Source organism: Carassius auratus, chromosome 46 (assembly GCF_003368295.1).
Source record: "Carassius auratus strain Wakin chromosome 46, ASM336829v1, whole genome shotgun sequence".
NCBI classification, from domain to species: domain Eukaryota; kingdom Metazoa; phylum Chordata; class Actinopteri; order Cypriniformes; family Cyprinidae; genus Carassius; species Carassius auratus.
The window spans coordinates 5333339-5348748 of record NC_039288.1 but is presented as its reverse complement, the minus strand read 5'-3'; the positions used below and the strand labels follow the sequence as shown (position 1 = coordinate 5348748).

At 35.2% G+C, this 15410-nt stretch overlaps 2 protein-coding genes and 1 pseudogene across 2 annotated transcripts; 2 read left to right on the top strand and 1 right to left on the bottom strand.

The window, feature by feature from the left end:
* The first annotated feature begins 1 nt into the window (after position 1).
* On the top strand, positions 2-5280 carry LOC113063716 (complexin-4-like). The gene is made up of 3 exons (XM_026234045.1): positions 2-550; positions 3616-3703; positions 4456-5280. The coding sequence occupies exons 1-3, from the start codon at positions 387-389 to the stop codon at positions 4681-4683; spliced, it is 480 nt and encodes a 159-aa protein (XP_026089830.1). The 5' UTR covers positions 2-386; the 3' UTR covers positions 4684-5280.
* A 1779-nt stretch (positions 5281-7059) lies between these two features.
* Positions 7060-10242, top strand: LOC113063943 (retinal homeobox protein Rx3-like; annotated as a pseudogene).
* A 1535-nt stretch (positions 10243-11777) lies between these two features.
* Positions 11778-14668, bottom strand: LOC113063942 (gastrin-releasing peptide). Its single transcript, XM_026234413.1, has 3 exons — positions 14328-14668; positions 12801-13084; positions 11778-12254 (listed from the first exon to the last, which is right to left on the bottom strand). Exons 1-3 carry the CDS (start codon positions 14452-14454, stop codon positions 12222-12224), a joined length of 444 nt encoding a protein of 147 aa, XP_026090198.1. The 5' UTR covers positions 14455-14668; the 3' UTR covers positions 11778-12221.
* Positions 14669-15410: the final 742 nt, after the last annotated feature.

Genomic DNA, 15410 nt, shown 5'->3' with positions numbered 1-15410 from the left:
GTCTGCAAAACACAGAATTCATAGTTTAAGTTTTCTCTCTGATTGTTGTCTACTATTAATATTTTCCTCTAGTTAGAGCTTTTGACTGATACATGCATTTGAGTTCTTTCACTTTTATTGTGTGGAAGTGAAAGCCACAGCCATCTGTCTCTCAGTGTAGACGGCCGCATCTTAATCCAGATTATGGCTGCGGCATAAACGTGTTTGTTTTTTTTCTCAACAGTGTGTCCTTGATAACAGACAGGCAGGTCAGTTAGCCTAGCTCCAATTAGACCACCGACAATCCATCTGAGGGACCTCTCTGCTGGAAACTAAGGAATTTCACCAAAAGATTTGAGTAAAATCGTAACTTGACATCAATCTAAAGACTCCGACAGAGTGAAAAAATGGCTTTTTTAATTAAAAGCATGGTGGGAAACCCACTGAAGGGAATGGGATTTGGAGGAGGAGAGGAGAAGGCTGAGGAGGAGACCCCCAAAGACCCCGCAGCGGCAGCTGGTATGACTAGAGAAGAATATGAGGAGTACCAGAAACAGCTAGTGGAGGAAAAGTAAGTAAGGTTTGGGCCCCTCATGTCCTATTTGTGCTTACATCCTTAGCATTTAATCACCATGACAAAGTAAATGAAGAATCTATGCCAACGTGAATATTAAGTCTGGATTCTTTAGAGATATTTTTGCTCTTAGTGAGATTAATGCTTTATTGATCCCAGCTGGTGTCTGTTTGGTTCTGGACCCTTAAAGATTATTATACAGTATTGTTCAAAATAATAGCAGTACAATGTGACTAACCAGAATAATCAAGGTTTTTAGTATATTTTTTATTGCTACGTGGCAAACAAGTTACCAGTAGGTTCAGTAGATTGTCAGAAAACAAACAAGACCCAGCATTCATGATATGCACGCTCTTAAGGCTGTGCAATTGGGCAATTAGTTGAAAGGGGTGTGTTCAAAAAAATAGCAGTGTCTACCTTTGACTGTACAAACTCAAAACTATTTTGTACAAACATTTTTTTTTTTCTGGGATTTAGCAATCCTGTGAATCACTAAACTAATATTTAGTTGTATGACCACAGTTTTTTAAAACTGCTTGACATCTGTGTGGCATGGAGTCAACCAACTTGTGGCACCTCTCAGCTGTTATTCCACTCCATGATTCTTTAACAACATTCCACAATTCATTCACATTTCTTGGTTTTGCTTCAGAAACAGCATTTTTGATATCACCCCACAAGTTCTCAATTGGATTAAGGTCTGGAGATTGGGCTGGCCACTCCATAACATTAATTTTGTTGGTTTGGAACCAAGACTTTGCCCGTTTACTAGTGTGTTTTGGGTCATTGTCTTGTTGAAACAACCATTTCAAGGGCATGTCCTCTTCAGCATAGGGCAACATGACCTCTTCAAGTATTTTAACATATGCAAACTGATCCATGATCCCTGGTATGCGATAAATAGGCCCAACACCATAGTAGGAGAAACATGCCCATATCATGATGCTTGCACCTCCATGCTTCACTGTCTTCACTGTGTACTGTGGCTTGAATTCAGAGTTCGGGGGTCGTCTCACAAACTGCCTGTGGCCCTTGGACCCAAAAAGAACAATTTTACTCTCATCAGTCCACAAAATGTTCCTCCATTTCTCTTTAGGCCAGTTGATGTGTTCTTTGGCAAATTGTAACCTCTTCTGCACATGCCTTTTTTTAACAGAGGGACTTTGCGGGGGATTCTTGAAAATAGATTAGCTTCACACAGACGTCTTCTAACTGTCACAGTACTTACAGGTAACTCCAGACTGTCTTTGATCATCCTGGAGGTGATCATTGGCTGAGCCTTTGCCATTCTGGTTATTCTTCTATCCATTTTGATGGTTGTCTTCCGTTTTCTTCCACGTCTCTCTGGTTTTGCTCTCCATTTTAAGGCATTGGAGATCATTTTAGCTGAACAGCCTATCATTTTTTCACCTCTTTATAGGTTTTCCCCTCTCTAATCAACTTTTTAATCAAAGTACGCTGTTCTTCTGAACAATGTCTTGAACGACCCATTTTCCTCAGCTTTCAAATGCATGTTCAACAAGTGTTGGCTTCATCCTTAAATAGGGGCCACCTGATTCACACCTGTTTCTTCACAAAATTGATGACCTCAGTGATTGAATGCCACACTGCTATTTTTTTGAACACACCCCTTTCAACTAATTCAACTAATTGCCCAATTGCACAGCCTTAAGAGCGTGCATATCATGAATGCTGGGTCTCATTTGTTTTCTGACAATCTACTGAACCTACTGGTAACTTGTTTGCCACGTAGCAATAAAAAAATATACGAAAAACCTTGATTATTCTGGTTAGTCACATTGTACTGCTATTATTTTGAACAATACTGTACATCGCAGAAATTCTGTAATTAAAATAAAAACTGCATTGTTGTCCATTGCAAAGGGAGCTGCATAGGTTATCAGAGCAAGAGCATGATACAAACTTAAATCTTAAAGGCATTTGATGTTATCCTATATGATGCATTCATGCGGACATCTGCACCATCTCCGAGTGTAAAAAAGATGATAATGTCAGTGATTAAAGATGAACAGGCTCCATGTTGGTATCAGAAAGCAAGCGTCAGGTGCTAGCTGCTAATCAGTCCTAAGAGCCGGGCTTAGCAAGGGTTATCCTGGCCTTGTTGATCTGGATAAGGCTATTTTTAGAAGCAATCATGATAGAGCGTGAGTAATGAAAGTATTGAATAATGTTAGACCTCTGCATATGTAAAATCTACATTTATTTATTTATATTTATTTTACCATGCCATAGTTGGGAGCCATTTTGTTTATAGTATACAGTTCTGCTTATAAACAAGGAACATGACTACATACCTGTAACTAGATTAACACATGGAATGATGGCATTCATTTCGGTCATAAAAACGTTTGCATATGTACTAAAAAGTATATGCAATCTAACATGCATTTTAAACTCAATTATATATATATATATATATATATATATATATATATATATATATATATATATATATATATATATATATATACCAATCATAAAGATCAAATAGTACAGACAAAAAACATCTGAAGCATGATTGCAACTATAGCCAGTTTAATCCCAAGATTTGCTATTATTCATGTTCAAATGAGATGAGATAACATCTCGCATCAACAGGCTCACTTAAGTAGAAATATGCCTAGGCTAGAAACAGATGATTCTTACAGTAAACATACATGCCTGCTGTGAGATTACTTCTGAACATCTGAAGATGTTTGTGTTGCTTCAGATCAAACATCCATAGGATTTTATGATCTAGTTGTTGCTGGTAAACTAAGAGCTTTGCCTGAACAATGCCGGAAGCATCCTGAAGCTCTTCATTATTAAGCTGTAGAGATAAACCCCGGAGATAATTTTATTTGACTGCTACATTGTTTTGTCACGCATGGATTTTTAAACAAACCCTTTGTGCAATGCATGTTTTCCACTGAATTATGTTTACAGTGGTATGTTGTTGTTTTTTTTACATGAAAAGCACAAGATTTTTTTAAAGCTAGATTAATATGCTGTATTTGTCTTAGCATGTGATAAAGTGTTGTCAAAACATTTCTGATCCACAGAATGGAGAGAGATGCAGACTTCTTGCACAAGAAAGCAGAGAGGGCGACTCTGAGGGTTTGTCTACGAGAAAAATACAGACTTCCTAAAGTAAGAGCTATTTACTAACTCCCTTGGCAAATGATTCATTCTTTCATTCAAGATTTCCGTTATTATTTATAAACACTACCAGTCCAGTTTAGGGTCAGTCATTTTTTTTAAGTCTCCCATGCTCAAGGAGCCTGAAGATTTTATCCCAAAACAAAACTGTAATTGTAATAATATTTTACCATTTAAAATGACTATTTTCTATTTTAATTTACTTTCAAATGTAATTCATTCCTGTGATGACAAAGTCTTTAGTGTCACATGATCCTTCAGAAATCATTATAATATTAAAATAATTAGTTGAAATCATCTCTAGCATTCCCAGTTTGCTGTGGCTTCCACACACACACATATACACAAATGCAGCTTCTCCCATAGGGATGCTTTGTTTGGCTTGGAGTTCTTGGCACTTCTGATAAATCAGCTAACCAGATTAAGAGAGTGAAACGAGGTCTGTGCAAGCCTCCAACCATACTGGCTTTCCTTAACATCTCTTCGCCTTTGTACAGCTTCATTATCTCTCTTAAAACCTCTTAAAATGTAATGCAATAATGCATACAGATAGTAGAGTCTATTATTATTGTGTATCACAGTGTACAGATCTTTCTGATCCACCCCAAATTCATTGGCCGATGTAAGGCTGGTAAGGATGTTCAATGTAACTGTGCAATGCACAACTGGTCCACATTGTTTTTAGCATTTAGACATTAGTGGAATTGTGCTTGAAAATAACATGATGTGTATTTACCTCTCAGAGTGAGCAGGACGATAACATGATCCAGATGGCAGGAGATGATGTGGATGTTCCCGAGGAGCTGCTGAAGATGGTGGATGAGGATGCCACGGAGGAGGAGGAGAAGGACTCCATCCTGGGGCAGATGCAGAACTTACAGAACATGGACATGGATCAGATAAAAGAGAAAGCCAGTGCTACACTGACAGAGATCAAGTCCAAGGCTGAGGAGAAGTGCTCCGTCATGTAGTGGTTTAACAAATTCACACATCTCTACCAACCACATCAGGTTTTTGAAATACAGGTTTTGGTACAAAAACCAGGTCAGGTTTTTGAAATACAGTTTTGAGAAACTTTCATTCATGTAAAGCGAAGTCACCCAAGGTTTTAGTTCCCAAAGGCTGCAAGATCTTCTCTTGCTTGGCTCCAAGTTTTGCTGCTGGACTTTTTCTTTTGTTTGTGTTTGAATAAATGATTATTGTAGTAAATTCCTTCCTTTTCCTTTTTTTTTTTTTAATTACCTGTAATAGTATAATAATATTACCTGTAAATATATCTAACAAACATCTAACTTGAACCTGAGGTGGAGAATCTGTTTAAATCCCCCTCCTGCTTTTTTGCACAAGGGATGAGATGAATGTGATGCTGTTATTTCTTCTTCTTTTTACTTTTCTTTTCTTTTTTTTCTTTTTGACAGCAGACCAACTAACATTGAGACATATGATGTTGCAATGCAGATTAGGATTATTTAGTCAGAAGTTTTTATGTGAGGTAAATAGGCATGAATAGGATTGATGTCTCATGTGTAAACTGATTAAACGCATGAATAAAACAGTTGATTGAAAAACTGTGAGTCTGTCATGCATGTGTGATCAAAATAAGTTAATGTCTATGAGATTTTACTTGGCCATGACATCTTACTATGTCAATGTTTTATGTCATGTAGATTTATATTAGCAAGAAAATGACTAAATCCGACTTTAAAAAAGGGTCATTTAAACAATTATTATTTTTTTTTAAGAAAATGTGTTACTGCATGACAGGAGTAAATAAAATGAATCAAAGCTCATGTTTATTGAAAAAAGAAGGCTTTGGACTTTTAAAGATTACCTGCTAATAGGATCATCAGGTCTGAGAGAAGTTAAATGCCTTCAGACATACTGTAGTAACATTGTAATGTTGTGCCTTCACATTATGTGACCTCATTATAGTTCATTTTTATTTATATAGCACCTTGAAACAACCTTAATGCGGACCAAGGTGCTTCACAAGAACACAATAAAAAAATTGTTTTAAGTTTCTTTTTCTTTTCTTTTTTTTTCAGGCCAATAGGCTAGCAGTAAAATAACCAGACAGTAAATTAAAAAAATAAATAAATACTTTATCATAGGCCTATATTAAAATTAGAGAACAACGCGGTATATTAAAGTAGCTAGGCTGCAATAAGATTTAAATGAATGAACGAACGAACGAATGAATGAAATTTTAAAGCGTTAATCAACACATTCAAAGCATCGATTCTTGTATTTTGCGGTGTGTTTTTGTTTTTCGAGTGTCTGTGAGTATGTGTGTGTGTGTATCTTTCAATAAATCTGGAAATACCAACATTATCTGTTGTAATTAGGGAAAAGCCGAGCAGTTGAAAGGATTGTGCTGTTTTGGACAGAGGGGGAAAGTGTGTAATCCCCTCAAACCAGCGTGTGTCCTGCGGATTATCAGACTGCTGTCAATCTTTATTCGGAGCTAATTACACGTATCCATTCAATATTGGGGAAGTCTGCAAATTCTTCCAATTAACTGCACCTCAATTGTAGGCTCGCTCTCAGGGGTCGCGCGCTTGCTGCTTGAGATCGCGTTTTGTTCAAGTAACAAAATCCCCTAAAACACTCCACGCTCGAAGTAGCTCTTAGCGGTGTTTCGGAGTTGTAATTACAGTAGTTAGGCTGCTTAAATATTTGACCACCAAAACTCAGGATGATTTCATTCTACCCTTACCAATTTGCCAGTTTTGTAACATTTGAATTAATTTCAGTGTTTTGTCCTTCACAAACTATCAATAACATTAGGACATTTTCTCCTAGAGTTTAAATATAAACTTTTACTTTATATATATATATATATATATATATATATATATATATATATATATATATATATATATATATATATTTCATTTATTTTTTTTGGCTAAGACTAAGTCATTTTAGTTAGACTACAACATTTAAAATGCTAACCATTGCCAATTGCGGAGTGTTATGCTAACACATTTTGTTTAAATGTCTGTAACTCAGTGTATTTATTTTATTTTATAACTTTTTGTATTTTATCTTTACGCTGTGTGTTATATTTTATAACGATTGTGTTATATTTTAGCTGCAACTAATTATTTGAAAATCTAAAACCTAAAATGTGTAAAGTAATTTCAGGTATAAAGAGGCCTACTAATTCATTTTAAGCATTTTATATGTGTGTGTGTGTGTGTTCATTTCATTTCACCATGATATGATAAGCTTAAATGAAATCTCAATCAAACAGTGTCTGAAAAAGCTTTGTCGTTGTATTTTTATTTTTTATATTTGTAATTTATTTTTATGACAGTGTCCTGTACGCTACAAGTGATTATTTTGGCGCGAGTGTAGCCTACCACAGAACATTTTACAAACTTGACATTTTTAATGACATTTTGCGCGTGCAGAGATCTTGATTTGTGTCGGAGATGTAATCCCAGCCCCAGTTCCTCTTATTTCTACAGTCTATCAGGATCGAGACATCTGGAGTGGGAAAAGATGATTTAAGATTTATGTAAGGCGGTTTATAAAGCTGCCATTATGCCCACAAGTATCTCTGGGAGGAGTTAAATGCTCAGGAACAATACTACATCCCTCATTCCGACCAATCTGACGTTTCTTGACGTGTCGAAGGGGATGTCACTCACACAATAGAGTCCCGGTCGAAGGGGGTCCATATAAGGCCCCTGGGGCCACTGCATCCTCAGTGCGTGCAGGACCACTGCTGGAGAAAGTTGCTTGTGCTGGGACATTATTGTTGGATTATTGGAAATAGAGTGTACTGAAAGAAATAGCCTAGAAAACAGTGGAAATCCTTAGTACTTTCTTCTTCTCTCTTTTTCTTCTGAAACAAAACGTTCGATGAGGCTTGTTGGATCCCAGTCCCAAGATATGGAAGAGCGTCTCTCCCCGTCCGCACGCTTGGGTCGCAGCCCTGGATCCCAAACGAGGATCCACAGCATTGAATCCATTTTGGGATTTAAAGGAGAGACTATCTTCCAAACGGCTTTTTCTTATCGAGCTATGAAGCCGGTCAAAGACGCCTGAGCTTCTGTCTTCCCCCAAGAAGGACTCCAAAAACTTTGAAGGTGAGTTAACAGCCTTGCAAAGTAATATGTTTCTCTGGTTTTAAAACTAGACGTTTCGGCAGCACTTTACATTTCATTTTTTTAGTCATGAATAAATATCTACAAGTAAGCTACACAACACACATTCAAATATTGATAGGCTATATAAGGCTATATGAAATCTGAATTTATTTTCGGAAATGTTTTTTTTGTTTGTTTGTTTGTTTAATTAAACCTTTTTAAAGGAAAAAGAAAAAACAGAAGTGTTAAATTATATACATTTTATTTGAAAAAGTCTAAAATAGGCTAATTCAATAATCAGCTATGACAATGTTAAAAGTTTAATAACTTGTTAATGTTTTCATGTAAATGTAAATACGAGCAGTTTAATTTAAATATTATATACACGTAATAACTTCTCAATGAACACTCTGTATTTTTTTTTTCTACAGGTGTGTGTAGATCCGCCGTCATGGTCAGCCCGGATCTGCTGGATGCGGATGGAGGTAAATTATCGGATGATGAAAATCCCAAGAAAAAGCACCGGCGGAACCGGACCACGTTCACAACCTTCCAGCTGCACGAGCTCGAGAGAGCGTTTGAGAAGTCGCATTATCCTGACGTGTACAGCAGAGAGGAGCTCGCGCTCAAGGTCAACCTGCCAGAAGTTCGAGTTCAGGTGAGCACACACACGATGGACTTACATGTATTTGAGTATAATGATGGCACCTGCTAGCAATTGGATCACTTCATCACTGTTCAAAACCTTTCATTTTGCATGTTCCTCCCTTCAGTTTGCAGTGTTGCTAAACAAATATTTCAAGCTCAAATTTAAGGCAAGAAATCATATTTTCGTTTTAAAAATAATAAAATATAATAAACTTAAACAAAATGCAATGTTTATTTAAAGCAACGGGGTATTTACTTTTACAAAATCTTGTTAAAATCTTTAGAAATATTTAAAGTGAATTTTGAAGAAAAATTAATTATCTTGTAATTCCATTCATTAAAGTCAAATTTGACAAATATAAATGGTAAGAGATTTTCTTGTGTATTACCAAATAAAAATTGACCGCTGCCTTTTGATTTTATTATTCTGATTGAAAATATTCAAAAGTAATTTTAGTGACAGCTAATAAAATGTGGCTAATTTGTTTTTAAATATGTGAACTTAATTAAGAATTGGTACATAACAGGCAAAAATAATTTTTGATATTGTTATATATAACATTATGTATAATATATACAAAAAATATTAATATTTGACAATATATATCACATTTTTTGCAAGTGTATTTGAAGGGTTTTTGCAAACTATTACAATTTGAATTATTTAATTATTTGCTATTTTGGCAAATGTATTTGAAGTGTTTTTGACAAAACATCTTCTGTCACAGTTGGACTTGTGAATATGATACTCTTGCATTCTAAACCAAATCCTTTCCATGTCAAATTTCAGGTGTGGTTCCAAAACCGCCGTGCAAAGTGGCGACGTCAGGAGAAACTGGAGGTGAGCTCCATCAAGCTGCAGGAGTCCTCCATGCTGTCCATCCCCAGATCGGGCCCGCTGTCTCTGGGCAGCGGTCTGCCATTAGATCCCTGGCTTACTGGACCGATCACCTCCTCCAGCTCTCCCCTGCAGTCCCTGCCCAGCTTCATCAGCCCTCAGCAGGGAGTACCAGCCAGCTACACCCCTCCACAGTTCCTCAGCTCAGCTACACTCAACCACCCTCTGCCCCATATAGGAGCGGTGTGCCCTCCTCCACCGGCGTATCAGTGCTCAGGCTTTATGGATAAATTTTCACTAGAAGAGTCAGACCCACGAAACACAAGTATCGCCTCACTAAGAATGAAAGCGAAGGAACACATCCAGTTTATAGGGAAGACGTGGTAAACTGAGGATGATGCTGGACTGAGACACTCAGAGACTTGTTTGAATCTCCTTTAACTTTCTAAATCAGACTCTTTTTGAAGAGAAATGGTTTTCCCATCTTCATGTGTGGTTCAGAAACATCCTAGAGTTGTTCTTTAAGGATGACAAGCTTTGTAAAACAAATTTACTGTACCTTACTGTTAATTATTATTATTATTTTTTTACTTTATTATAAGTTCATTTGATTAAAATTCATTGCTAATTCAAACACACAACTGGACATAATTCTAAAAAATTCTAAAAAAAAAAAAGCACACACACACACACACACACACACACACACACACACACACACAAAACAATCATTTAGAACATTCAAAGAGAGAAATAAAAATGCATAAAATGCATGCATCTAATTTCATTGACCCATTCAAAATCCCCATCGAACCTTTAAAAGAACATTCAGAGCTAGAAGTAGAATGTAGTATGATGCAGATGGTCACTTTCCCTAACATTGTGTTCTGTGCTTTCACATTGTACTGATTAATATTGTATTTTATAATAAAAACATGCTCAGAAAATATATAAATTTCATCGTATCTCCAATAGTTTTAAATGCATAATTTATACATATGATGTATATATAAAGGATGATCCGGTTCACAGGTCATCATCAGACTTGTCATGCACTGAGTTCGCACAGCGGAAGAAGAGTCAGTGTGGCACTTCTCCGTGATTACGCCGCCATCTAGTGGTTGCGTTTGGAACATTATTTTCTGGACCTGTGTCTTTACAATCAACCATTACAAAAATGGTGTATTTTAAGGTTTCTGTGGGTGTCCCTATCTAGAAATATAATTTCACCATCACTAAACTAAACTAAATCTGGAGTCAGGAATTCTGAACATTTTCAAAGCCAAAGTAAAATTGCAATGTCAACTTTTTTTTCTTTTTCATTTCTACTGTGTAAACATAATAGGTGTGATATTATAAATATTTCTGATATACTTTTATAAAGATAATAATATTTTTTTATTATTATTATTAATTTTATTTGATTGAGATTGCAGATCATCAGTTTAGCTAAATTCCTTCATATACTAGTTTGCATTAGCAGTTGGAACATGTACACCTTTTCCAAATCCGTCAGCTCACATGAACACACCACTATCACCAAATCTGAAGTTCGCCTTTTATGCAGTAACTTTATCAATGATGCAATTACATTCATCTGTGACAATTGAGGAAAGCAAACATCAGAACGGAAACTGTGTGAACTAGATGGGCTTAAGTAAATGAAAGTGGCTTCAGTTGACATCTTTCATTGTTAGAAACATCCGAGTGTATAATTGGAGCCATTATTGTGCACGGACAGCTGAGAGCAGTGAGACAGCTAGACCGTCAACCATTCCAGTTGTCACAGACAATACAGAGATTGTGATTTAGTTATTCAGATGGTCATTAGTGTGCGCTGAAGAGTTTTCCTGTCACCTGCCTGTCTCTGTTAAGTGACTGCTTGACTAAGCAGGTTATGGCCAACCCCCTAAAGAGATCGATCATAACCTGTAACAAATTGCTTTTGGAATGAGACTGGGTCTTTAAACTCTCACACTAAATGTTATATGCACATTCAGCTCAGCACATTCTCTATTTAGTTGTGATTCATGGACCATAAAGAATTCATATGATAATGTAAAAAAGTATAGAATTACATTTTGCTGAAAATGTATTCCCCTCAGGGCATCTGAGATGTAGATGACTTTGTTTCTTCATCAGAACAGATTTGGAGAAATTTAGCATTACATTATGTGCTCACAAATAGGTCCTCTTGCATTGAATGGGTGCCGTCAGAATGAGAGGCCACACAACTGATAAAAACATCACAATAATCCACATGACTTTTTTCACATGAAAGTTGTGTGTTAGTAAGAAACAAATCCATTATTAAGGCAATTTATCATTAAACTGTCGCTTCTCGATTTAATGTGGATTATTATGATGTTTTTATCAGCTGTTTGGACTCTCATTCTGACGGCACCCATTCACTGTAGAGGATCGACTGATGAGCAAGTGATGTTAAAACTTCTCAAAATCTGTCTCAATGATGAAACAAACTCATCTAGCATGACTTGAGGGTGAGTAAATTTTAACCAAATTTTCATTTTTGAGTGAAACTATTCCTTTAATAGTCATTTTCTAGCTAAGACATTTCAAATGAAGCGCAAGCGAGTACACTGTTGTTTTTATAAACCGCAGACAGTCCAACAAGTTAAGTTTATTAAATATTAATCAATTGAACTGTGGCAACAATGGTTACTATGGTGTCAGTTATCATGAAGATGAATTCAGTTATAAAACAATAACATAATAAACAGAATAATGACACTCAGTTTATGCATTTATTTTTTTTGTATATTGATATTGGCATAAAAAAATATAACATGCTTATTTATATGTTGTCGAATAAAGATATTTGTATTCAGTCAAGCCAGTTGTCAATTGTGAACTTCAAACCATAGTCTTTTGTCCAGTTGGTCCTCACTTTCGTTGTCATCCTGCATTAATTAAAAGCCCGTAACAAGACATCCTCAGCCTGTATATGAAATAGAAAAAAGAGAAATATTATTATATAAGAATCAAAGGAAACTGACCTTAAACAAAATATCATCATTAGCTTAATTTTTTTTTTCAAATAGGGTTAACTAAATCTAGTAAAGTTAACTAAAATTAAAACCTAGTTTAATTATAGTTTAAATATTAGTTTACATATTAAAACACTAAATTAAATTAAATAAAAAAAAGACAAAAACACACAAAAAGACAAACTTTAACTTAAATAAAAAATCAGAAAATATAAAAATAAAAACCTATTCAAAATATTAATTTAAAAAAACTATAAAAATGCCACTAAAATAGCACTGGTTACAAAAGGTTTATCTGTGTCTCATTCGTATTTTTATGGTCAAAAGTGATTCTTTATTTGTCCAACAATGTTTTCTTTTTTGTATATTATACACATTGAAGAACTGTTTTGTAATTAAAAAATAAATCAGATCCATCTATATGTACTTTAAATGCATTTGCATGCATTTTTGCATTAACATAATGATTATGTTAAAGATTTCTTTCCGTTTCATACCCGTTTTACTTGTCTGTCCCTCTCATGAACTTCCTCCCAGTGATGCCTCTCTTCCAGCATGCGCTGGAGTAGTTTATGAGCGTCGATCTCCTCTGTGCCCTCCAGCATGATCTCCGGTGCCGTCCGTCCTCTCATAAGTGTATGCAGGAGTGGAAGCAGCAGATGTTTGTTGTGTCTTTCCAGCTGCTGATCCTGGTCTAGAAACGTCATAGAGGTATCATCATTGCCTTCTGGATCCTCAGGTCTTACCTTCTCATCTGTGCTTTTCTTGCCCATTAAATGCCCTAAAATACATATATATAATTATAGACCGATTGTTTTCTGATTCAAGTAAAAAGAATACATTTAACACAAATATAATTGAACCTATACAGGTTAGGTAGGAGAGCATCTCCACACTTAAATAAGACTTCATGTGCAAAGTCAAAACAATGCAATTGATGTATATAGTACAACCTAATCAAGAACACACACACACACACACACACACACATACATATATACATATATATATATATATATATATATATATATATATATATATATATATATAAACTATAGCTATTTAAACAAATGATGAATATAGTCTGTCATTAATGTGCAAACAAAATACAATCTAAGCCAAAATAATCCACAATTCCTTCTATTCACCATGTCACAATTAATTTTATGAGCATTTTTTTTAAATACAGCATTAGCCCCACCGAACTAAATCTCAAATTTCAATCTCTAAAATCAAAATAAAGTATAATATTTTAGCTGATTTTCTCTTTATTAACAAATTCGTCATGCAAACAGTTGCATGCTATTTTCATCCAGTTAAAACATGGCTGTTAATCTGCTAATTTCACCCCATGGATCCACTTTCCCACATTTCCTCTTCAGACTTGAAGCTTAAGTGACACTTGAGAGTTTTGCAAGCACTCCAGATACATACTTAATGAATGTACGAAATAAACTACCACTGGTACATTTAATCAAGTGATTTATATCTAGTGTTACTGATTTCATTTTTCATTTCATTTGTATACTCATTAATGCTTCACAGCTCCTTAGGTTCAGCAACAAACCCTCTGTTTGTCCAGTTCTGTGGTTCTCATGGAGATCAACAGTTCTAGATGTTACATTTCAGGTTCTTTAGTACAGCATATTATTTTCTAAACATGTTTTTCATGTATGGTATAGGCACACACCAATTTAAACGTGATATTTTATAATTGTATTAAAAAAATATATATATTTTTTTTATTACTGCCTGTCCATATAGCTACATACCGCGTAGCGCTTCTACGTATTTTTTATATTATGTAGAATAATACATTTCATTTGTCAACAAGTATTGTTGATGCACATTTGACAAATAAAACTGACTTACATCTTCAACTTTCGTTATATTTTAAACATTTTTATAGGTTTCTTAAAAAAATTAATAAAGAATTAATTTTTAATAAAAACAAAATAAAATAAATATGCAGGATAACAGCTTAATAATAATAACATACATTTAAATAATAGATTTTAACTCACCAACAGCCCAGTGATTTCCGCGCGGATAAACTTTTCCAATTGGTTGTGAGTCTGATGCATAAACATCACAGAGCACAACAAGCAGAATGATGGAAACGACTAATCTATATCTCCATACGAGGCACATAACGCTCAGGTGAGACTCGAGTCCCTTCAGCTTCTTTGATAGATACTCCTGTAATTGCTCGTGCTCGGGCTGTTATTGCTAGTAGAGGCCCGTTTAATGCTGCATATGGATAATCACTTCATTTATATACTGCCGTCACGACGGCCACTTAAGTGAAAGTGAAAGAAAATGACGCGATAGTTTCGTGAGAGAATCTGTCGTGCCAGTGTCTGGATGTGTGGGGTGGGACGCTGAAAGTTTAATGCCCCCTCCCAGGGGTTCTGCGTCAGTCTCTTGGTGGGTTTGACATAAAAACAGAATGTCATGTTGAGCTAGCCTGTCATTATCTCAGCCACGGGCTATTGTGTTTCCCAAGACAGATTCAATGTGGAATGTCATCAGTATTTCATTAGATGTGGGGTAAAAAATAGATTGTTATTGTTATCTCGTGCAGTTGGTGTAATAGAGACCAATTGCTTTATGTCACAGGAAAGTAGGGACAGAAAGAGAAAACTGATTTAAAGTGGTCCATTATCTGCTAAATAATGCTCCAAACTCCTTTAAAACAAGCAAAAAATATGCATTTTATTTAATTATTTTATTGTACAGAAGGGAAAAGAATAATAAAGTTTCTGGTAATGTGCACTGATGATAGCATAAAGCCAGTGATTTAAGTTGCACTTTGACATTATAAGCTACTATATAAACATACAGAAGTTGGTTCTCCAGAAATAATTTTCTTATTATTATTATTATTTTATTATTTCATGGCCGTAGAATTTCTGTGAAACCATAATATGCTATATTCATTATATATATATATATATATGTTTTACTGTTATTCTCATTGACACTTGACACAAACATGAACATCTATATCTACTGTTATTTCTCAGGACTGCAAAACAAGCATGCAATAATATCAAAAAGGAACACGAAAGAAGTGAAAGCTTAAAATCACTCTTAAAAAAATATAT

Excerpts from the sequence above, each read along its gene's own strand:
- LOC113063716 (XM_026234045.1), top strand. The coding sequence starts at position 387 with ATGGCTTTTTTAATTAAAAGCATGGTGGGAAACCCACTGAAGGGAATG. Across the intron at positions 551-3,615 it reads AAACAGCTAGTGGAGGAAAA|AATGGAGAGAGATGCAGACT; the intron begins GTAAGTAAGGTT and ends TCTGATCCACAG. Across the intron at positions 3,704-4,455 it reads AAAAATACAGACTTCCTAAA|AGTGAGCAGGACGATAACAT; the intron begins GTAAGAGCTATT and ends TTTACCTCTCAG.
- LOC113063942 (XM_026234413.1), bottom strand. The coding sequence starts at position 14,454 with ATGTGCCTCGTATGGAGATATAGATTAGTCGTTTCCATCATTCTGCTT. Across the intron at positions 13,085-14,327 it reads CGGAAATCACTGGGCTGTTG|GGCATTTAATGGGCAAGAAA; the intron begins GTGAGTTAAAAT and ends TATGTATTTTAG. Across the intron at positions 12,255-12,800 it reads GGGACAGACAAGTAAAACGG|GCTGAGGATGTCTTGTTACG; the intron begins GTATGAAACGGA and ends TTTCATATACAG.